At 29.1% G+C, this 24,664-nt stretch overlaps 2 protein-coding genes and 1 long non-coding RNA gene across 3 annotated transcripts; 2 read left to right on the top strand and 1 right to left on the bottom strand.

Moving 5' to 3' along the window:
* Positions 1 to 13,904: 13,904 nt before the first annotated feature.
* On the top strand, positions 13,905 to 15,212 carry LOC111042476 (histone H1A, sperm-like). The gene has a single exon (XM_022327105.1). The coding sequence runs from the start codon at positions 13,947 to 13,949 to the stop codon at positions 14,580 to 14,582; it is 636 nt and encodes a 211-aa protein (XP_022182797.1). The 5' UTR covers positions 13,905 to 13,946; the 3' UTR covers positions 14,583 to 15,212.
* A 2,182-nt stretch (positions 15,213 to 17,394) lies between these two features.
* LOC111042477 lies at positions 17,395 to 20,412 on the bottom strand. Its single transcript, XM_022327106.1, has 4 exons — positions 20,129 to 20,412; positions 18,088 to 18,211; positions 17,743 to 17,910; positions 17,395 to 17,610 (listed from the first exon to the last, which is right to left on the bottom strand). The coding sequence occupies exons 1-4, from the start codon at positions 20,161 to 20,163 to the stop codon at positions 17,410 to 17,412; spliced, it is 528 nt and encodes a 175-aa protein (XP_022182798.1). The 5' UTR covers positions 20,164 to 20,412; the 3' UTR covers positions 17,395 to 17,409.
* On the top strand, positions 20,355 to 22,289 carry LOC111042478. Its single transcript, XR_002605437.1, has 2 exons — positions 20,355 to 20,432; positions 21,782 to 22,289. It is a non-coding gene; the product is annotated as an uncharacterized LOC111042478 (long non-coding RNA).
* The last annotated feature ends 2,375 nt before the right edge of the window (positions 22,290 to 24,664 follow it).

The following is a 24,664-nucleotide window of genomic DNA, read 5'->3' on the forward strand; positions in this document are numbered from 1 at the left end:
TCTATGATTTTTATATTTTTTATAGAGTTAAGGTTTCGACATCTGAAGTCATTGGCCCGGGTTATTTAGTTGGTTTATAACTGTGGGGTAGGGTATGATTTGTTAGAACACATGCATATATGCCAAGGATTTGTCATTAAAAACCCAGGTGGACACCAATCCGGGAACTAGTTGTACCGGCCGATGCTTGACCCCATGAAAATCAGAACACGTTAGTGACAGGCCCAACACCATCGAGCGATCAAATTACATCATAATATTAATATCATGAATTTTATTTAATAAGACGATAGTTATAGCATATACACAACAGCGAATATTAGGCTTCGTGAAGTTGGTTTCGTACATAAACATACAAAATTAAGTTAACTTTAATGAAATCATTTTATATAAGACTAATTTGTCAGACCAAATTCAATAGTTGTTATTACTATATTGAAGTATGTAAGTAAGTATACCTGTGGCGTACACTGCTATTTATAATGGGGAGGGGGTAGTTTTACATAAATAAATTATAAACATAATAATATTTAGGTATATGTCAATACAACAAAATATTAAGTGGTTTAACGTAGATTTATTTTTATCATAGAACCATATCTAATATCCAGGATTTTTGATCCAACTCGTAAATGACCTCTTCAGGAGTTAATAGCATAGAAGTTCATGAACTGTTTGGATGAATTAAGGAAAGAAAATCCCGACCTCGGAAAAAAAAACTCTGCAGAATTACAATAGGTACCTATTACTTATAAATACATGCAAATTATTGAACAAATATATTTTATGCGCTCATTGATGTAATTGCCAATATCATTAATATTAAATTACAAATATTATATACTTATAGTGTAGTATAATATAGATTGTTAAAATGTATAAAATGTTCAATTGTTATAGTTAATAAGGATTGAAAATTTAAAATGTTACGTTCCCTATAATATTTTGACGATAATGTAAATATAATATTATTAGGAGGAGTTTTTACAAGTTTTACTGTATGTAGAAGCACATGCAATATTTATAAAATAAAAATAAAAACAATTATCAAACAACTGCAGTAAGTAACTATCTGCTGTTTGTTAAACAGGAAAAAAAGTACTACACCGTACACGACAATAGGTAACATTGGAAGTTCTTAATATTCTTATTTCGTATATTATGATCATATTATCGTAAAAATATTATAGGAAACGTAAAAAAAAATATTTATTTTAGAGATCTAATTTCACAGAATTATTCATAATACCACAGTATAAAACAAAATATTATTAACATATAATATGTAAAGTATATATTTGTTATTACTTATTAAATATGAATAATGATGGTAATTACTAATTAGTAATAAACTTATAAATTAGCGTTTTTCAATAATTTGCATGTGTTTATAAGTAGTTGTTGGTTGGGGGTTTTTTCAGGGGAATTTTTAATCCAATTACCCTTTAGATATAGCTATAGTTATAAATTATAATATAGGTGTATTTTATTGAATCATACACGGTTCTATAAATATTCTTCGATTGTCGACCCTCATGAATATGCGTTTGAAAGCATTTGAACAAATTTTCAAATATATAATGTCACTAATTAATTGTAATCAATAATGAGGGCTTAGTGAGTGGTGACATTTCGGTATTTTCGCCGTGGTCCGAACGCTTAAACTCCACCGTTTTTACGTAACTGCCTGAACAGTCGGTTTTGAATCGACATAGTTATATTTAGTACACTGCATTAGTGATAGCTAATATAATTTATGTACACTTCATTTTTGTCTTTTTTATAAATAATATTTATTAATTAATCAATTTATTTACTATCAAATATTTTAGGCAAAAAATTGTAAAAATTGTTTTATTTGTACTAATCTTAGACATTTTTACGTAATAAAGTATAGGGAAAAAAATACCATGATGAAGGGGATTTCCGATCAACAGTCAACTCCGTTCAACAATCATCGTCACACTCCATTCGTGCGACACGCCTACGTTGTAGTTGTAGGTGCCGAGTCCACGATGCTGACAGGCGCCATGCAAGTTTCTACCGACATCGATAGCCACTATGCAGCACATTCATACTGACACCCCAAAAACTGGTAGGTTTTTTCTATTTCCGAGAGGGGTAATGTGATGATAACAGGTGCGTTATCACATCATACTCACGCCGGAAGGTTATCTCGCGCGACGCACCTCCCTTTTTGTATCGTATTCATAATTATTATTTCATTTTGTATTATTTTTGTGATTTATGCTGTATACGAGTTCTGTGATATTTTTTATTTATGTTCATTGTCTCACGATTTCGCGTCCCTAATCGCGACGCCAGCGACTGTCCCAGCGACGGGTATGATGCCGCCGTACGACCGACCATTTCATTACTCACCGCCATCGACTGAGCCACACGACTCCGACCGAACTAAATTTCCGTCTGATATCACGTTATAAACGATCCCGACGCAACGCGTTTCAAATAAAACAGTGTTGTTATGTATTCGCCTATCCAAACCTCGTGTGTGTCTTCAAACCTTCCGACGCTGGGGGTCGGCGTCTTCAAAGTACAAACGTTATTTAGCACGGTGTGGTGGTCGACCCTGCTTGCAACCGCTGTAACGGATACATACACAATTGTGCCAAAATCTAAATACGAGATTGTCATAATCTTTATTCTATGACCATAAGTCATTGTCATAACCTCGAAAAAGTTTAGACAGCAGTCAGCACTATTGCATACTACAATCTACAGCTGTGTTTCCATTATTGAGATTTTCTTATCTATAAAATTCAAATATTTGGTAGTTACTAGTTAGTAAATTAGTATTCGATTGTCTAAGACAGATTTAGACTAAAGATAGTCAGCTATCTTTCATATTATTCAAGACTTGTTTCTCTAGGTACCTACTTATCTAATACCTTGGGTAAAACTCAACTAACTTTGTATGTTAATCGGATGTTGATTGAAAAGTTATAATAAATAAGCTCCTTATATTAATTTGTGAAAATTGTCTGAATAATAACTAATAATACCATAACAAATATTAAATTTACATACATTTTATGATATTTGTACTTACATAATCGAGCGCCCAATGCCCGGCCTATAACCATGGACCATTATCCTTTTACACAAAATGTGTAATAACTAGATAACTACTCATTCGAATTTTTATTTCGATACATTAACATTCTTAATAGATTATCCTCTAAATAATTTACACGTTTACAGTAAAAAATTGAGGTTCTCATTTGAAAAACAGAAGTGCGCATCACCACAGGACACTCCTTAGGAAGGGGTAAAAAAAATGAAATCAAATAATGAACATATTTGTTGGATCACTCTAGCTGTATATAGTAGGTACCTATTTGCCTATAATCTAAAAATATTAATACAATCACAGATTTCCTACTATAATCAAATAATGCTCTAATGATAGTATAATATTGAGTATTTATAGAACAATTTATTGTATTATTATTTACCTCAAAGTGTGTGCTGGCATTTGTGTAATGCTGTGTCTGTTTTTGTACTAATTTCTCATTTGTCTATACGTCATTACGGTTATACTTATTATTAGTGTTTGAAAATTTCATGAAATATAAAATAGTGAAATATTTCAGCATTTTAATAAATTTTGTTTTTTTTAAATAAGTTTTATTTTTACGTATATAGTTGTCATAATTTACTTTTATAATTGTATACTACTGAAACCAATCACTAATTACCCATTACCTACTCATTAGTGATGGTTTTTTTTGGTATTATACATTTAAAATAGTATTAATAGGCGTCTTTTATATTTTTTGGGCATTTATTGCACTTTAAAATGTGGTTTAATTGACGAGTTGCGTTTTTAACTGTGGTCCAATTGCAATAATTACAAGTTTTTTTAATTGTATTATTTTGTTTTTTGTCGCTCAATTCTCTAAACACTTTATGTATTTTTGCACTATGTTTTCCCATGATGACAAATGCGATATGCCGATATGCATTACTAAACATCTATACGATTACACTACATAGGCACATAGAACGTACTATGTCGATAAACGTTCGTACACTAATAATTATTATAAAAATTAAAAGATTATACGATAAATATTAAATTTCAATAGGTGGGTACACTATTGTCGTCAGACGTCTATTCACCGTAATAATAATAATTTTATAATAATAAACCATGCATATTTTTCTAGTTAGAAACTATATATAAGTTATAAGTTTATAACGTTAAGATTATGATTGCGAAAACAAATTATTGACTGTCAACAGTGTAATAAATAGGTATTATACTTATATAATATATTTAGTCACAATTCACAATAATAGAACCATCATTGCATCGTCGTCGACAATAAGCCATTCCTGGGAAAAAAACCAATTTTTCCTATAAACAGCCGAAAACCAGATCCTTATATAGTATAAATAGTATAATATGTCAACCACGGCACGCATTGCATTAATATTGTTGATATCAATGATTATACCAAGAACTCATGGACTGTACTATTAATAATTGATAAATAACAATCATTATAATTTTTTTTTTTTTAAATTCAATGTTTCACGTTTTTGTGAAATATTTCATACTTCAAACACTACTTATTCTACTTATTATACCAATTCAGTTGACGTTCGAGGAGTTGTGGTTGTGAACTGTGATTGTCCCTGATCATGATCCGTGTTCAGTATATATTAGTATTTATAACTAATTAATATGAACTATTTATACCATTTTATATAGCTGTTAATTGTAATTTGTACAAATGTAATTTTTACAATTTTCGTTATGAAAAAACAAATAATAATGTAAAATTATTTTTCTTCTAAGAAACTTAATAACGAGAACAAAAATGTGGATCCGTCGGATTACATGAATTTAAAATTTAGATAATAATAGTATTATACAAGGTGAAAATAATATAACCAATAATCCAAATAATTATGACACTACTATAATAGCTAGTAATAGCAATTGTAGTATGGATAGTTATAGCAACAGCGATTCAGAATCAAATATAGACATTAAATAAAAAAACAAGAGCTGAATACCTAAATTAATTTTACTAGTGTTTTAACAGGATATCTAGGACCTTCAGATAGATTATAGTATATATTAATTGTTCGTTTACATTATATTATATGCAACTTATATAATATAAAGATGAATAGGTATATATTATTTAATTTTTTTGTTTATTCAAATTTAGAATCTTAATACCTGTCTATTTAAATGTGCTAATTATTTTATTCAGACTCGATAATTATACTATGAATAATATAAACGTAGTTCTATTAATGCATAGTTGGTGGTGGCAGTTGTGGGAAGGGGGGAATATTGACCACTTACAAAAAATGTTAGCTATGATTAGGCCACCCTAATTTATTATTATGTAGTCCTAACTACGTGCCTGTACCGACATTCGAGTATTACTGATAAAATACCGCAGTGTTAAAACTAAAAATGCGTTGTTTAAATTATATAATTTGTATATAATTTTAAATATCCGATATCGTATACAAAAAAAATTTAATATACATTTAATTNCTAGTTAGAAACTATATATAAGTTATAAGTTTATAACGTTAAGATTATGATTGCGAAAACAAATTATTGACTGTCAACAGTGTAATAAATAGGTAATTTTATTAATTTTTAAATATTTTTACGTAATTACGTATAGTGAAAAAAATAATATGGGAAAATGGTTAAACACCCCCCTCAACCGAGTGTATGCCGCTGAGGTATAAGCTATAATATTATCACGCTTTGTCGTTAAGTACATTGGACAACAATTAATTAATGTTTTTAGTGAACAATTTAAAATACAATTCGTCAGATTGTGGCTGATATTTGTGTATTGGTACCTTGAAGAGCCCTACTATTTGTATAGACAACGCCTTGTATCATATCAAAAAACAAATTACTTAGGTAGGTACTAAAAATAACCATAATACTGAAGATATATTTGTTTTTGATGTTTGTACCTAATATTACTATATTCGGGAAAATATTGAATATCTCTTTGATTCAAACTGTGTTCATAATATGTCAATTATTCCGTAGAATGTTGAGCTTTTGATTAACGATGTACGATGTCAATTATACAACGATAGCTCGGAATTGGTACGAACTACGAAGGGACAGCTGCAGTTAGTAATAAGTTACTGGAGATCTAAATTGTCAATGTTAATGAAGGAAATGTGAGAAAAAAAATAGTACCACTAATTGACAATCATAAAATATGTTTGTTGTTTTTAACTATCTATTGGCTATTACCTATTAATAATTTTAAATCCAATTCGTATGCACGTAATCTTATATACCTATGAATTATTGACTGTTGCCTGTATCCAAGGTAATCTAGTCACGTAATGCGAAAATTGCCTTGTAGGCATTAGGTACATTATTTTAGATTCTGAGCGGAGCGATTATACATTTTGCAGCAAAATAATTTTTCATCCGAAATATATTAGGTGTATGGATGTTTAAAGAGGTCATACGGCAATCAAGTTACGCAACAGCCTACATGTTCATTATTAATTGTTATGTTTAATAAATAATAACGTAACAGGTTTCTCTTCAATAGTTTTAGAATTTATTTAGTCGCTTTAAGTATTAATTTTAAAAAAAAACAGAAGATTGGAGATATTGCGGTGTGACAATATTTGATCTAAATATAATTATAAATTGTTTAAAAAGCAAAAGTAATGTTACACAAATTAAACACTAGGTAATGGACTTTAATGCCTACTTTTTTTAAACTATGGTTTGTTTACACATCTACCTACATAATTTTGCATTAAATGAATGTATTAAATAAATACATTTTATTAATTTATTTTAAACACAATATTGCATATTTTTAAATTTTGATAATATAGGGGGAAATGTCTTACATTCTTTTTTTTATTATCATCTAATGTAATACGTAATAGGTATAATAGTATAATTAGAAATTAACCATATTCTGCATCAACTCAATAAAATTTAAATTTAAATTGTTAATTATTATTTATAAATAATAGCTTATAGTTATAGTGACAGGCAAAAATCAAAATTGCTTTAATTACATTGCTAATATTGTGATTTAACCTTGGATTTAACTATCTCGGTTCTTTTAAATATTTTTTAACAGCATTGTAAATGCATTCACTGCTTCATTTTAATCTAAAAAATCAATATTATTGTGTCTATAGATATAACTTCAAATTGTTCACAGTAAGTAATAAAGACATGATTTAATTCAAGTACTCCACACCTTATCTTGGAGCAACACCAATTGGCAATTATAGCTATAAGTGCTTTATTTTTAAATACCTACTTGCATCCTGGAGGGAGCTTTTTGAAACACTTTTATATATTATGTTAACCTGGATACCTTTAACTGATACCTTCATACGTCTTTCAGATTATTCATACCCTGCTTAGAAAACAGTGTCTTTTAATTTAAATTGTTCTTGTAGTCTATAATTATTTTGGTGAAGCAATTTATTTTTGTACCTCAAATCATCAATATTTTACTATTTGCACTTTGAAAAAATTTAAATTATTGCCAAATGATCATCCCCAAATCTTTTATTTGTATGTTAATTTTCTTCTACCTCTCAAAAAATAATTAAAAATACTAAAAACTACAAATTAACATAAATGAAGGCAGAAAATTCAAATTTTTCAACTTGTAGATAAAATAGGGAACTGATTCATTTTGAATACACAAGTCTAAGAGTGCCAAAAAATAGAGGTAAATATTATTTTAAATTTGAATTTATTACTATTGTACAAAAACTAATTTTTCAGTTGAGTTGTAAAAAATCATAATTACTTTTACTTAATTTATACATACTAGTTACTTGAATTGATTGTAAAAGAAATATGAAAGGACAAACAATTATTTTGTTGAAACTTGATCGAATAATCGAATCACAAATTAGCATTACAATGGACCATAAAAATTCTTCAGACAATTTAGGTTCTGAATATTGAAATCTTGTTTTCTAGAAAATTCAAAGCTATGTTTTCAATGACTAGGTAACAACAATGAAATATTGTAAGTGGAAAATTAATTTAATGACCATGATTTCAATCAATTTTTAGTAGATATTATTACCTACCAAATAATGGAGTAACATGAACTTGCAGTAGGTATTTGTATAATTGTGTTCAAATTGTGTTATCATTTAATTAGCTTTTGACTTCACACGTGGTTTCTAGGCACTTAAATATGCGCATGGGTAATTTTTAGTTTTTACCCTTGAATATTAATAATCAATAATTGAGTAATGCCATGTACCTTAAATTACGAAATAAAATTAATATACATTAAAAATGATGTACAACACATAATTACCTATTAAGTTTTTACATTTTATTAATAATTAGGAACCGAACAAAATAAACGGTGTATTTAATTATATAGGCACTAAACCTTAAAAAATATATACTCTAAAAAATGGAAATACTGAATAGCTGTTGACAAACTTTATTTTAGAAGGTAAAAATAAATTACATAATTTTACTTTAATAATCGAATATGAATGGGGTCATTATTTACCTATGTGGCTTAATATTAGTTTTCACTGCAGCTATATCCTGTTAAAATAAAATATGACCTATCTTAATCCAATGAATTTTATTACTGTATAAAAATAAGACATAAAATAAAAATAACTGTTGACTGCTGTTAATATAATGTATGTATTGGACTTAATACCTAATATATTTTTAAGCACCTACACATATTTTATTCAAAAAATTAAAACTGTTTTTGCATTTTATAATACTTATTCTACGACAGAAATATAATAAAATTGTTATATGTGCAATAAAATAGTACTGGTCCGTGCCAAATCAATTTATTTTTTGTAACATACTGATTTTCTAATTATAGGCATCACAATGATTACAGTTCACTAGTGGTATGTGATTTGTGACACATGTGATGGACACATTATTTTCTGCATCAATTTTTGTTGCTTTGAACTTTTGTAGTAGAGAGAAAAACAAAGTGATTCAAACAGACTTGGCTTTTCCAAGCTTACGCTGTATCATAAACCATTTGATAGGTATTTTCTGTATTTTTCTGTAGCATTAGAAAAAATATATACTGTTCAAATATGATATTTATTTACAGATGTATGGTTTGAAAAATGTCCATGAAAGTAGTTTACAAATATTTTACTGAGTATTCTATGGTTAAAAACTTAAAACTTTTAACTCAGAGGTTAACCAAACTGGTTATAGTATTAGCCATTTTTGAGGCCCACAATAATATAAATGACTTTTTTTTTGCCGTTACGAATAAAAAAGAAAAAAGAATCATTTTGAATTGAAGAAAAGTATATTTTATTTTTAGATTTTTACCAAGGAATTTATCATAGCAATAAATTGCTATATTTTCAATAATTTCTAATCTAATCTGGTTGCTTCATGCTGACACAATGGCAGTAAATTAATAACTAACTAATATTTACAGGAAATGTGGAAAATATTAATGTGAAATACTTAATGTGGGGTAAATAATTGGAGTCCAACTCGTGATTTAAGAGGACGTAACACTAGTATTTGTTGTCTCCGTCAGAAAGTTATATGTATATAATATGCGGTAAATTAAAAATGGTCATAACTCACTTAAAAATTGAATTATCGCAAAAACCCAACGTACAAACACAGATAATGTTCTTACCATCAAGTTTTATAATAGGTCGATTCACTGTAATTTTTAAACTAAAGGAGCTATATAAGTGTTCTGCCGAGCGTAATTTTGTTATATTACTTACTGGTAAGACGGAGACAACAAATACTAGTGTTACGTCCACTTAATGGTGGCCAGTTGGTGATTTAATGGAGTCCAATAGTAGTGATTTACTGGACTTCAGTTAGTGTTTGGTTTGGGTGGAGCCGTTATGTAAACTAAAATTTAAAATTGAATTTTTAAGTAGGAAAATGGTGGGATACCTGAAGCTTGGAGGAGCTATCAATATATACTTCAATCAGACCAATTAGGTTAGGAGCCCACACAACTCCAACCCCTCCAAACAAATATTGCCTACACAATATTCAACAATTATAGTATATTTATAATTTATATCTAATCATGTATTCATGTTTCTTACTTATACACTTTTTCCACTACTATAATTCAACTGAAAAAATACATGTACTTAATACATATTTGTAATTACTTTTAAGTAAGATAACTTAAAATAATGCTGATAAGTGAGTAAACGCTCTGCTGTTCAGTAGATTATAAGTAGGTCACTGTATGGGCGGTGTTAAATTTGAATTGAATGTTATAATATCATATTGTATACTAAAAATGATTATGAGCGGAGATGAGTTGTCAGCCTAGGATATTTTATATTGTATATAATAAAGGTAATTATTACTACTTTAACCAGTACCTAGGTTAAATTAATATTATTTGCATAGTACCTTTTATATTTGTGTATAATTACATATAGAAGTACCCACAATTTTTAAATTACAAAAATATAACTAAAATTGTCATTCTTGGTTACCTATTTTATACTTAATATGTAATTTCGTAAAGAAGTGGTTTGCCTTTGGGTGAGTTTGTAAAAATCGCAATGTGTTTGCAAAATTTAGCATAATGCTTTCTTACAAGTGATTTTAAAACAATGTAATGGGTTTATGCGACCTTCTAATATCCTGTGTCGAGTTTGAGCAATATTTTTGTTTCTTAGACTTAGGATACTGTCCACGAAGTAAATGGCAAAACGAAATGATGCGTTTTTCAAGTGGTTAGTTTGTTTCACAAAAATTATCATTTTCAACCAAAATGCAATGTTTATTTCATTTCGTAGTAAAAATGTTTTTCAAATTGGAAACCCATACTTGGATCATTACACGTAATAACTTACACCAACATTATTATAATAGTATAACGAATTCATATTTTTAATGTTCGTGCCATAATCATTATTATGTTTAGCCGTTTAAGTTGTTATAATAAACAATATTATAATACTAATTGATTAGGTACCTTGCATTGTATCTATCACACTAACCCAAACACATTGTTTTTATTAGCCGTGTAAAAAGGTAATTCGCCAAAACGCATGAAGCTTTCTATATGGATACGTCTTCAGTCATTGACCAGTGGGCAGTGACCACTGTACATAATCTGTAGTCCTTACGTTACGGTGCGTTTTATCTCAACGTAGACAAAATGATAATAATTTTAATTATTATTATTCTTTAAATTTGACCTGGCATCTATCGATTGACTTGTGTACCGACCAAACTGTAATTAGTTTGTAATTTTCTCAATAGATAGCGTTCTGTTCAACCGTTTTTCATGCAACATAATAGGTAGTAGCTTAGTTGCATGCAGAATTATTTATATTAGTCAACAAAACACACACACACAAATAGTTATTATGTAGCTTATACAATATGTTAAATGTATTGATTTATTGAAAAATGGATCCAATAAGTATTTCAAAAAAAATTTTTTTTGATGATAGAGATTAAAAATTTTTTTAGTATTTTGCAAAATAACCGGGGAAGGTATTTTCTAATCGATTAGGAGTTCAGTTTTTGGTGATTTTTGGTTTTTTTTGAAATTATCATATACTTTATTAAAATGAATAATATTAATTAGTAATTTACTTATTTATTCAGAAGTTTATAGGCTAAGCCACTAACACAACTGGGTAACTGTAACTGTGTACTAACCACTAATAGTACTATTACTAATGAAAGTCTAATGTTACTATTAGTATTGTGTACTAACCACTCACCTAAAAAGGTGATCAAGTAGGTATGTACTCTTTGCTCTATATTAGGAGTCTAAAAATTTTACTGATATGTATAATATTATGTTGAAATTGTATAATGATAATAATTGTATGCAAAAAACGAGTGTGGGTGAAAATTGTCAATCATTTATTTTACTATTAGGTATAAATATTACAGTAGATTAATACATGTTTGCTGAAAAAATTGTATTTGAAAAATATCAATAAGTCATTGTGAGCATAAGGTAAAATAATGTATTTTAGAAGTTTCAACTACAAAGAAATAGTATTTTTAAATTACACCAAAATAAGTGAAATTGTTTTTCTTCTTTTAATATCTAAATTCTTCCAAATATGAACTTTAAATATCTTAAATATCTATGAATAAAAACGGTTAATACCCATAATTACTTACTTACAATTTTTACATTTTTTGGTTACAGTAAGAACTACTTGTGGAACTTTGTTTTAACCTTGGCTAAGAAAATTGAACATTTTGTAAGTTTTCAACTACTAAATAATATGCACATATTCAATTTGATACATTTTATCCAAATTTGAATTTTAGATAATTAAAAAAAAAAAAAAAACTATTTATTTTTAATATTTTTAAACTGCTGTTGTTGTCGTAACAATGCACGAGGAGCTTTGTATTAAAATATCAAGTTTTTTAGCCCAACGAGTTAGATAGGAACAAGTGTTTTCATCGAGTGAACATTTTTTTATCGACATTAAAATTATTCAAAAAAATAGAACATTTCTTATGCCCATAAATAGCTTAAAATCAGTGAAATATTTAAATTGTATGACGTATATAAAATGTCAGTATCAACATTCAGTAAAAATTGAATGTAACAATGGTCATTTTTTTAGAATCATGTAAACCAAAAAATAAAAGTTCTCGTTTTTCCTTAATTTGTTTTTGTTATTCCTGAAAATTGTGAAAATTACGTAGAATTTTTAAATTGTAATTGCTGAATGCAATACCTATATCAGCGTTCAAATAATAATAATATCAAGTACATACATCATCAATGTAAAACTTCTATTGACAAATTCATGACTTAAATAGATAGTAAACTAAACTACTTGTCATTTTTGATTGTCTCCAAATTTTTTCGTTAAATTATTATTATGTAGTTAACTTATTTAAATTATAATTTAAGTTTAGTTAAGTCTTTTATAGAACCTAATACTTATCTAGTATATTACTTAAACAATAAAAATTCCAGTTTGTATTTCAAAAAATAATGAATAAAAAATGATTTTGTTACCTAATCACTCTAATTATATTGCAGCTATTCATGTTAAGGTAATTAATTTTACCACAGTACAGTAGTACACCCAATTATTATATGATAACTGATGAGTTTTAATTAATTTTATAAACCGACTAAGAAAATGCCTGTGTTTTAAATAAAACATATTAAGTATTCTTAGTAAGTACATTTGTTTTTATTTTTGGAACATAATAATTATAAGGTACGATGTATCTATCTAACATGGCCCCTCAATACGACATAATATGTATCACCAAAGAAACGAAAATAATGTTTTTGTGAATTCAAAATCGATTTTCAACCATTATCCTTTAATAATTTATGTTTTTATTTAAAACAAATTAACTATTAACTATTGAATTTGATTTTTAGTTATCGTCAATCGTGTAAAAACTATTATGGTAGGAACGTCTATGACGCCGTGTTGTATCAGAATCCAAAAGTCGTCATTTTCGAACGAACGTTGCTCGTTGGGAAATCGATAGATTCGAGATCTGAAAACGCAAAAACGTCGGTAAACTTATGGAGAACGTGTTCGAAAAAAATTAATTTACTTTAGTCATGTTCCAGACTTACGATAGACCGTCGAACATAGTGTACAAAATTCGGGTTGGAGGCACTCGAATAACGGCTCATGGCGGTATCGGCATACTTGGTGGCACCAAAAAACTCATTGGAGATCATTTGGAATTTTGTTGGCTTTCCGGAAAACTTAAAACCAAATCCGTACGACGATTTGCGGCCGATAAATTGCAAAAATAGTTTGTACAACCGTAGCTAGGTCGACGCAGTGAAACACGAATGTTTACTAGTCGGTACGGTGCACAGTATAAGTACAGACGCTGGCACCATTGTGCAGTATTCAGTTTTCGATTATCAACACAAATAGTTATCTGATCCATTCCCAAAATGACCGACACCATCATCGCCACCGCTCCGGCACCAGTTGCTGCATCACCAGTTGTGAAAAAGTCTCCAGCCAAGAAGAAGATTGCCGGCACAGTCAAAAAGACCGTTGCGCTGCATCCAACCACCTCCGTGATGGTCACTTCGGCTATCAAAGAATTGAAGGAAAAAAAAGGTTCGTCGTTGCCAGCCATCAAGAAGTACTTGGCCGCCAACTACAAAGTCGATCCCGCTAAATTGGCGCCCTTCATCAGGAAATTTTTGAAAGCCGCCGTCGTCAACGGAACTGTAGTCCAGACCAAGGGAAATGGTGCTTCCGGGCACTTCAAACTTCCCGTAGCCGAGGCCAAACCGAAAAAGACAGTCGTAGCGAAGAAGAAGAAGTCCATCGTCAAGAAAGTTAAGGCGCCCGGAACCCCGAAAAGAAAACTCACCGCCACCAAGAAAGTGAAGGCCGGCGAACCCGCAGCGAAAAAAGTGAAGAAGGCAGTTGCAGTGCCGACTAAGGCCAAGGCGACGACTAAAACGAAAAAGTCCCCTGCCAAACCGAAGAAGCCTGCTGTTGTCAAACCAAAAGCAGCTCCAAAAGTGAAAAAAGCAGCACCCATCAAGAAGACGGTTGTCCCCAAAAAGAAGTAATTATCGAAAAACATCATAAGAACTATTCAAAATCTAATAAAACGGCCCTTTTCAGGGCCACCAATTTAATATATTCCCATCTACTAATGGTGTAACAATTTCAGAACTGAGAAGATATGTGATTTTACATATTATCCCTAATATAAAGGTCAATTCGTCAGTTAGACTAGGAAAGTAATGGAAGTTAATGTATTGAATATTTTTCAATACTTCTGTTAAATAACCTTCAATTTCCCATATAATTTTGAAAGCTTATATCGCAACCATCGAAGGAATTAATAATTTTCCTCGTCGGCAGAGTGAGCGAACATATATTATGGTATTACGCGTATTCTGTGTTGTGGACACCGTCGTGTTGTGTCATAGTAACCAGCACTGGTTTAAATGCCGCACGTCCGGCTTGTCTGTGTATGTATGGTGGTTTTGGACGATAGTTAAATTTTTTGCAAGTTTTGAGCACATTAAACGGCTCAATTAAAAAATGCTCGAAACTCGACATACAACAATCAGGCTTATATTTGCTATGCGATTTTTTAGTGTACACACCGCTCTGAACACGGTGGTCGCCCTTTCAGTCGAGCAAGCAATTACAACGTTAGAAACGACGCTTGTCTCACCAAATCAACTTATTAAAAATAGTTGGTCTAAAATGTGATAAAAAAGTTTTGTGTATATAAAATATAATAACTGTATTGTAAACAAAAAAAAACTTTGTTTTTGATGTTAAAGCTATTAGTATACCGTCTTAGTTGTTCAGTACAACCGAGTCACCTGAACTTGCAGTTGGTGGATGCAGGGACTGGAACCTTAAATTAATTTTAATCTAATTTAGAAACCAGATACCCAACGAAGCCCTTATTCAAATTGAACGCCATCGGGGATGTTATTCGCTCTCACGGAGAGTCGATCAGTGACTACGGTTTGTCTCTCCCGGTCGCCTGTAGCGCCTTAATACGTGCTTTACTGCTTTACTACCTAGTATCGAAACAAGACGACAGATTGTTCGACGCAATAGACGCGCTGGCAAGGTTGACTCAACAATATTGGGCGACATGAACGACGAACAGCGAATGGTGTACGACAGCGTGATGGCGGCTGTCTACTTTAATTGTGACGTATAGAAAACACTTTATAGGTACTTCGAGGGATCCGGTAATACCGGAAAAACAACGCTTTACGGGTTGAACACATGGTCGCTTCTCAACACTTTATGATTCCGCAAATATTACCAGTGCGCAGCCAAGGTCGAAGGTTAGCTTCTTTTTCGGATTTTTTTTAATATTTTGATTGCTTTTAAGTTAGGGTGACCATACATCCAGTATTATGCTTGATTGTCACGTTTTTAAACTTTGTGTCCCGTTGTCCCGACAAAAGTTATACGGGACTCATTATTAATTTGCCCGTTTTATTCATTGAATAAACAATTATTATTATTATTATTATTATTATTATTATTAATCCCGTTTTTCTCTTTATTGTTAATTTATTATTTTTTTATTATTTTTTTATTATACGATATTTTTGTATCACAATATTCAATTGAACATCTAATCTATACTTATCAGCATTATTTTTAGATTCTTGTCTTGTCAATAAATTATTATAATTGCAGCGGGTTGAAAATAGAGAACTAATAATGTCACATCATTGGGGAATAGTAAGTTCTTACACGAGAGTAGCAGGTAAACATTACAGTATATATGTGCGTTAGTTCCTATACGGACATATGTAAGTTCCTACACTGCGGAAAGGGTTAAATATGTATATTATACACAGACGTATCGTTAAAATAATAATACTATGTCCAGCCTTAGCTTACTAATATACATTCAATTAATATACTTCATTTAAACAAAACGCATGCAAAAATTATTTTATTATATTTTTAAATCACCATATTATACAATATTTATTTGTGAAAATGCACTATGACGATTTTAATTATATTTTTTAATCATCATAATATATTTGTTTTTTTTAATTCGAATATACATATTTAACCCTTTCCGAAGTAACTAACATACGTATCTGGTTTTTACCGTGTAGGAACTTATATACGTACTTTTTTCTGTCGTGTAGGAACTAACGTATGTATTTTGTGTACCTGCTACTCTCGTGTAGGAACTAACATTCGCCCATATCATTATCGACAATGTTAAACCAACGGTCATAAATACTAATGGTATAACGATAACGTACAAATATACGTATTAAATTTCTTATGGAAAACAAACGAAATAATTCTAACATAAAATTAGATGAAGATAATTTATTTGATGAATACAATCATGTAGAACAAATTTTTAAATCACGAATTAATGAATGGAAAAAAAAATTCAGCTATAGTCAGTAGAAGTTAAGTGGTGTGAAATATTTGAATACACTAAAGTTCGTAACATTGATACAACTAACATATCAAAAATTGTAGAATATTCTTTGGCAATTCCTGGTACAAATGCTGCAGTAGAACGGATTTTTTCAACCATTAATGTGTTGTGGACGGATGAAAAAAATCGATTTTTGGATGAAACTATCAAATCAATTATAATTGTAAAAACACATTTTAAAAACTTATCTTGTAATGAGTTTTATAATATTCCATTAAAAGAAACTAGGTAACTCGATGAAATCGGTTCAGCAAAAAAGTATATGAAAAAATCAAAAGAAGAAATGTACGTGCCATTCTCATCAAAATAATTTTTTTTTGGACTTTTGTGTATATATTATACTTGTAAATATTTTATTTGTATTTAAAAACTATTGTAAAGCATACATTTAATTGGTTTTTTTTATATTAATACATTTAGTTAAAATTAGAATATAGAAATCATGGGATATGGGATATGACGTTTTTTTTAAGTGTTTCACTTACTATCGTGTGTTGTACTGAACTAGATTCATAAGCTACAACAACATTATTCTTTTTTATAGTTGAAGAGAAAAGTTTATTTGATAAATATTCCAATGTAGAACATGATGTTAAAGAATTACTTAGTATAATAGCTTTGGGTCCGATGACAAAACTCTTCTGTAAATAGGTAAGATTGATTCAATTAATTTTGTACCAAGTTTAGAAAAAATTATATAATAATGGAAAAGTAAAAGTAGTATAAAATATATTTTCTTAACATAAATCAACTCTTAATTTATTACAACATACCACTGTATCATCAATATTGCTCATAATTGAAGAACAAATACTTGCTAAGTAAGAAATAGATTTTCCTTTTGAAAAGCCAATCATTGCCGTATTATAGTGATTCATTAAATATAAAAATGAATTCTGCTGTATAGGTTTCATTTGTATTATATTCATTTTATGAAAGGCCTAAAAATAAATAAGTATTGGTATATTAGTAAATAACTTAAAACACAAAGCAATTATTATAGACCGTTATATACAATAAAATATATACAATTAAGTAGATATAAGATGACTAAAAGTTAGGAAAAAAAATAATTAGGTCCAATGAAGTCTAGTAAAAAATATATATGTATCAACTACCTGCACTATATCATGATGTATATCAGATTGACCCCAATCATTGAGGTATAGTTTTTCATAAGGCCCATATATTGGTGTTGAATTTCCATTGTTTTTTGATACATCCTTATCATTATACAGCAAACTACAATAATTATACAAGTATTACAATATACCTAGTTTGATATTAAATCAACTCAATAACAGCCGGAAGAATGTGAATTAGTATTAAAAATAATAATATAAATAACAGACACATAAGAGTTAAATATATAAAATTATAAACATATAATATATAGAATAATGGATGTTTTTCTGTCTGTTAGCTAATGACTCAATATTACTAATAGACAGTTTTCAATAAAAATTATATCAATAGATTCCCTAAGAATTATGGGATGTTTGTAGCTTTCTGCCAACCTTATACTATAGAGCAGGGGTCGGGAAAATGCTGCTCTTTGGAAAATTCCCACTAATATTAAGTAGATACGTTGTTTTGAGTGTTATTGTATTTAGTTAAATAATATTATATTTGTACTAGCAATAATAATAATAATAATAATCATGAATTAATAAAATAAAGTTTTTCTATATTATGTTTTAAATTTAAGACGTATCATTTGCCTACCAATTTTTTAATGAAATAATAATACAATCTTTATTCTAATATTCTATAATATATTGTCTATACTAACAACTACAACTAAAAAGGTTATTCAAACCTCTGCTGCTCCCTGGACATCATGGTTTTGTAATTTTTCGAAAAAATGTTTCTTTTTTACGAAAAGATTCCCGACCCCTGCTATAGGATGTACAGGATGATCCAACAAGTATGCTCACCCCCCTTTTTTCTTTAATAATGAAGTGATTTTTGGAATCTTTAAATATACTCAAAGACCATATTTTCATATTCTTGAGATTTTTTCTACCACTTAATGAGTGCCCTGTGGCAATACAAACTTTTGTTTTTCAGATGGGAACCCCACTTTTTTACAGTAAATTATTTAGAGGATAATTTTTTTGAGAATTCTGCTGTAATGAAATCAAAATTTGAAAGAGTGATTTCCTAGTTATTGGACAATTTGTACTAAGGATAATAGTCCATAATAGGGATATGCTTACACAGTTCTACACATGGAATAAGAACTAAATAAATCAAGAAGGACCTTACTTCCTATTTACCTAAGTGTTTGACTAAATAAATTTAAAATGACGCATTATTTTATACTGTGTGTATAGACTATAGATAACAACGAATACTGTATAAGCATATTCTTCTTCCCTATTATAAACTATATTATCCGTAGCACAAAATGTGTAACAACTAGAAAACTACTAGTTCGAATTTTGATTTCAATACATCAAAATTCTCAAAAAAATTAGGGTTCCCATTTGAAAAACAAAGGTTTGTATCGCCACAGGATACTCATTAAGTGGTACAAAAAATCTCATGAATGTGAAAATATGGTCTTTAAGTATATTTTAAGATTCCAAAAATCAGATTTTGTAAAACTTCATTAATAAAGAAAAAAGGGTGGTGAGCATACTTGTTGGATCACTCTGTATAATATACTTAAGTGTAGCTCAAATCTACATGTATTTTTCTCAGCTACCAAAAACAGAATATTTTTTTTCTATTTATTGATAGAGTAGCCATTGATTACATAATATTTTACTACTATTAATACTAATATACAGTACAAATATGGCATACACAATATTTTCTTTACAAAAAAAAACAAATCTTTGGCACAAGTATCGCCATCTGGGACAGCAAATATAATTTTTATTTTTTTTAAATTTTAATTTGCATTTTATTTTAAAATAACTATAGCTAAATAACTATATAACTATTGCTAAATAACTATATAAATTATTATTTTGTTTCATTTACGACATTTAGATACATGTAAATCGACTAGTACAGGCAAAAATTTCCCCAAGCAAGCAATTGTATAAGTTCACCGGAAATCGGAATACAGAAAAAATTGTTCATCTGGCACGACGTTATTCAACGGCGTAGTCTTATAAAAATTAAAAGGTCTTATAATATTGGACTTACTCGGTATATTTACGAAAGCTAATCTGGCCCGCCATTTCGGTTCCGATGGTGAGAAAAAAGACCAAACAACGGATGGAAAACAATTTAAGTAATAATGCCCGGACGAATGAACGAAGAGAAATGATGATCACTATATCTGTAGGATACGTCAACTAATTATTATTGAAAAATCCGGAAAAACCAAGAAAAAATACACATAATATTTTGGCATGAGACATTATGATTAATCAGTTATCACTAATCATTTACGTTGACAACAATTTCAAATCGAGCATGTGCTTGGATCAGGGTTTTTCGACATAAGGTATTAAATACAATATATTAGATCTTAGTTCTTATATAATCTTGAACCGTGGCTCAGATCATAATATTATCACCCATACAATAGTATTTGTATTGTATACGGGCATCACTGCTTGCACACTGACCCACAGATAATTATAATATAATATATTATATTAAGTCAAGGATTTAATATAATATAAATCTGTGAACTGACCGAATGTCGAATATAATTAATATATAATGTACACGGATGGATGGGTGCCCGTGTACGCTTTACCTACACAGGCACCCGGGTGTCTAGAGTTCAAGATCCAACCTATAAAGTACCATTACAATAATATAATTTGCCAATATTGACCAACAGGCTTCAACTGATATCAGGAGTTCGCTATCTAGTACAAATAAAATATAATATAATACATTTAAATTTAAAATATGTATGTACCTATACATATTTTTTCAAATGTATTAATAAATTAGATTATTATATTAGTAGGTGTGTTATATCGGGTGTCGCCCGGTTTTCTAAAACAACGTCCATTCCGCATTCCGTCAATAAATTTTTCTGCTGATCAAAAATGATAGAATTTTGAAGTTTTGGAACCCTTTATGAAAGATTTAATGATAATATATATTTTTTTGAGTAACTATAATTGTTAACACTATGCAGAACAATTTACTCAATCACTTAACAATCCTTTATATAAAATCGAATAATTCAAAAGTTGTATTTTATTAGTTTAAATATTATTTAATAAACAGTGTACCCATTAGAAAGATTAATATTTATTTTTTATTAGGTAAATAATGTGTTTCAAGGACACGACTCAATCGATTTAATCTCGTTATATTTGATTTAATTTACCGATTTATCAATAAAAATATAATTAAATGTTCAGTCATTTTTTGATAACCTTTCGTCGGTAGTCATTTTTTGCAATATGGGGAAAAAAATCTCCGGAAAACAAATCGCCAAAACTATACCTAACTGTTGGATACAGCTGTTCGTAATTATTAATAATGATAAAATAATAAAAAGCATAAAATTTCAATGATAGTAATAAATCATTACAATATCTTGGTCAGTCAGTTCGCTTGCGCATAAAATAATAAAAAAAAGATTTATCATAATTAGGTTATAATAATAAAAAAAAGTTATTCAATTAGTTTTAGTTTATTATTAGGTTATGCCTATTTAGGTACCTATAATATTTAAAAATATGGCGTGTACAAATAACAAATTATCATAATGTTTTCAAATCAAATAACATGTTAATTGTGTGTAAATGGCATGTGTACAATGTACCTTTATTAAACAAATCAAACAGACAATGATTAAATGTTTGGTTATGTAATGTTTGGTTTCAGTGTAATGGCATCGTGAATCATACTATTTGAATTACCTACCCAATAATATAGTATAATATTATAATTTGAAACTGCTTACTCACAACTGCAGTAGTCTTGTTCGTCAGAGTTCCGCACTTCCACATTGGATTCAACGCGAACCAGATAATTAAGGATAAAGAAAACATCAACGACGAAATGCTAATCAATAAAATGATGCTGTTTATATTTGTGTTTTTGCTGATGTTAGACTTGCATGACGTTGCTGATGGTAAATTTCGTTCCATTGGTAGGAAAAGAAAAAAAAATAGTAAAACAGGTAAACCCCTCAACAGAACTGCAGGAGGGTAGATTATTAAATTAAATAATAGGTTTTTAATTTAATTTCAATTAAAATCGTGTATCCAAACGTTTGTTTTCAATATAATTATTTTTCCAATCGAGAATAACATGGAATACAAAGAGATTCTGTACAATTTATGATTCACAAAAGTCAATAAATTTGAATATAATATTACTGTAACTTCTATATTAACTAGTTGTTTTTGCATTATTAATTGTTACCCTATATTCCTTTCCATAATTGTATTTATCCAACTATAGTTTAATACATCAGGTAAAAATTACTTAGAGATGTTAAAAAAAAGTACATTTGTCTATTCCATCTAAGGATGCCGGATGAGCCAGTGCCGACCTTAGGCCTTAGCTTTTGTATGACATTTTGTGCCTCGTGAAATTATACAATAATTTATATTATAATTTTCCGGAAAGTTAAAAAAATAAAAATACGATGTAAGTGTAGTGGACAGAAAAATCATATTGTATTTTTGTCAACGAAAACGACTTCAATCAATAATAGTTTATTTTATTGTTATCGTATTGTCGTAACGATTATCTGTTCCAAAGTTCACGTCATAAATTGTGCAATTGTGCGATACACCGGCACGCCGCACGTACAAAACTTGGTTTGAGGCGTTTTGGAAGTTGTTCATTTCACATCGCGCTTTCGTTTAAATGTGATAACTGATAATAGGTAGGTACGTTTGATTTTGCGTTTGATACTCAAACAATTAGCGAATATCAGTACCTACCTTATTTTCGTAAGTACTAACACCTATTGATATAACTTAATATTAATAGGTATGTATGATAATATTATAAAAATATAATAATTATAACATTTTAGTAAATACTATTTTGATGCATTGTCAGTGGTGTATAACTTTTTTTTGTGTGTAATATATTTATAAGTATTAGAATTTATATTATAAGATCTTCAGAATCCATTTCCTAATGCTACTGTATCATACAGAATATTACTAATTATTCCAATAACCGTAGCCAGTGCAGAAAGATCCTTTTCCAAGTTAAAACTAATCAAATCATATTTGATGACATCGATGACTCAAGAAAGGCTCAATTCACTTGCAATATTATTATCTATCGAAAAAGACATAGCTTCAACCCTGGACTACAATGAAAATAAAATTAATGAATTTGCGAAAAATAATGCAAGGAACGCCAAGTACCGAACCATTAAATCCAGTTTTGGGATTAGATAAGTACTTTTATATCCAGATAATGATAAAGGATGATTAAATTCAAATCCAATAAATACATTTTATTTAGATAAGAAGAGATGATTTTTTTTAATATCTACTTTAATGTCTCTCACTTTTGAGAGTATACGAACTCCGGCCATATGTTTCAATTAATTTTAGCCGTAGACATTATTTTTAATCGACAAGTATACTATGCTATACAATAATTAATAAAAGAACATTTTATTTGTTGTTATGATCATGAAGTCATAATGGTAATGTAAATAATTATGCACATGTAGATATGAATTATTGATATCGATTCAATACGAGCCGGAACTAGGAAAATACAATTAAATATACCTCTCTTCCTAAAACCAACTTGTAATTATTTTTCCATTAATTTACTGTTGTCGAGTCACCAACTCAACATAACATTGAAATGTAGGTATATTTGAGTACCGGATCCGGGGGCCCCTAAGGAAAAGACCAATAATAAATATTTTGCCACCTAATACATGATATTAGTAGGGCTCGGATTTTGTAGCAGAATAAATCCTTAAAAAAGCATTTTAAGTTGCCAAAAAAGCATTTATCAAATTTAATTCTAAAAAAACAAATTTCAATTACACATAAAATTAAATATTAAAAAAGGAATTTACGACCATATATTTAGTCACGATGCTTTCGTTAAAACTTATACTTATAGGTGCTAATATAATTTTAATTTTTAACTTTTGGCATTTTGACGATTATACCTCACTGATTGTCGATTGATACCTATTTAGCAGTCAACTAAAGTATTGGAACGTGCTATAAAAATACGCAGGTATAATTCATATAGTATTCACTTTCTTTGAGTCGTAATTACAATTATAGATAATTGCAGATAAAACTATTTTGGCACAATAACCATCGTTATTTTATCAGTCACACTAATTACTTGTTTTAAAATTTCTGGTAATATTAATTTAGTCCAAGTATAATATACATATAAAAAGGTTAAATTTTCAAGAAAAATGTATAGAAATATAGAAAAAAGCAAAACAAAATTTACTTCATTAAAATCGGATTTATATATAAGAATTATCTTTCAATCATACTCCCCCCAAAAGGAGAGCATTTGTTACAAAATCCGAGCCCTAAATATTAGTATTGAAAACATACAATTCCACTGACGGCACTGAAGACAAATCAAATTTAAAGCATCGATTGTCAGAAAATTGGTACTTCAGTTTTGTATGAAGACGAATTAGTTGTCTTGGACACCCTGCCTTCATAACTGATCACGGAAGATTTTTTAACATGGAACGTGCATAAAGTGGGTAACCAAAGGTTAATCTTACTAACATCGACGGAAACG

The sequence above is a fragment of the Myzus persicae genome, unplaced genomic scaffold (genome assembly GCF_001856785.1).
Source record: "Myzus persicae strain clone G006 unplaced genomic scaffold, MPER_G0061.0, whole genome shotgun sequence".
Classification (NCBI taxonomy): domain Eukaryota; kingdom Metazoa; phylum Arthropoda; class Insecta; order Hemiptera; family Aphididae; genus Myzus; species Myzus persicae.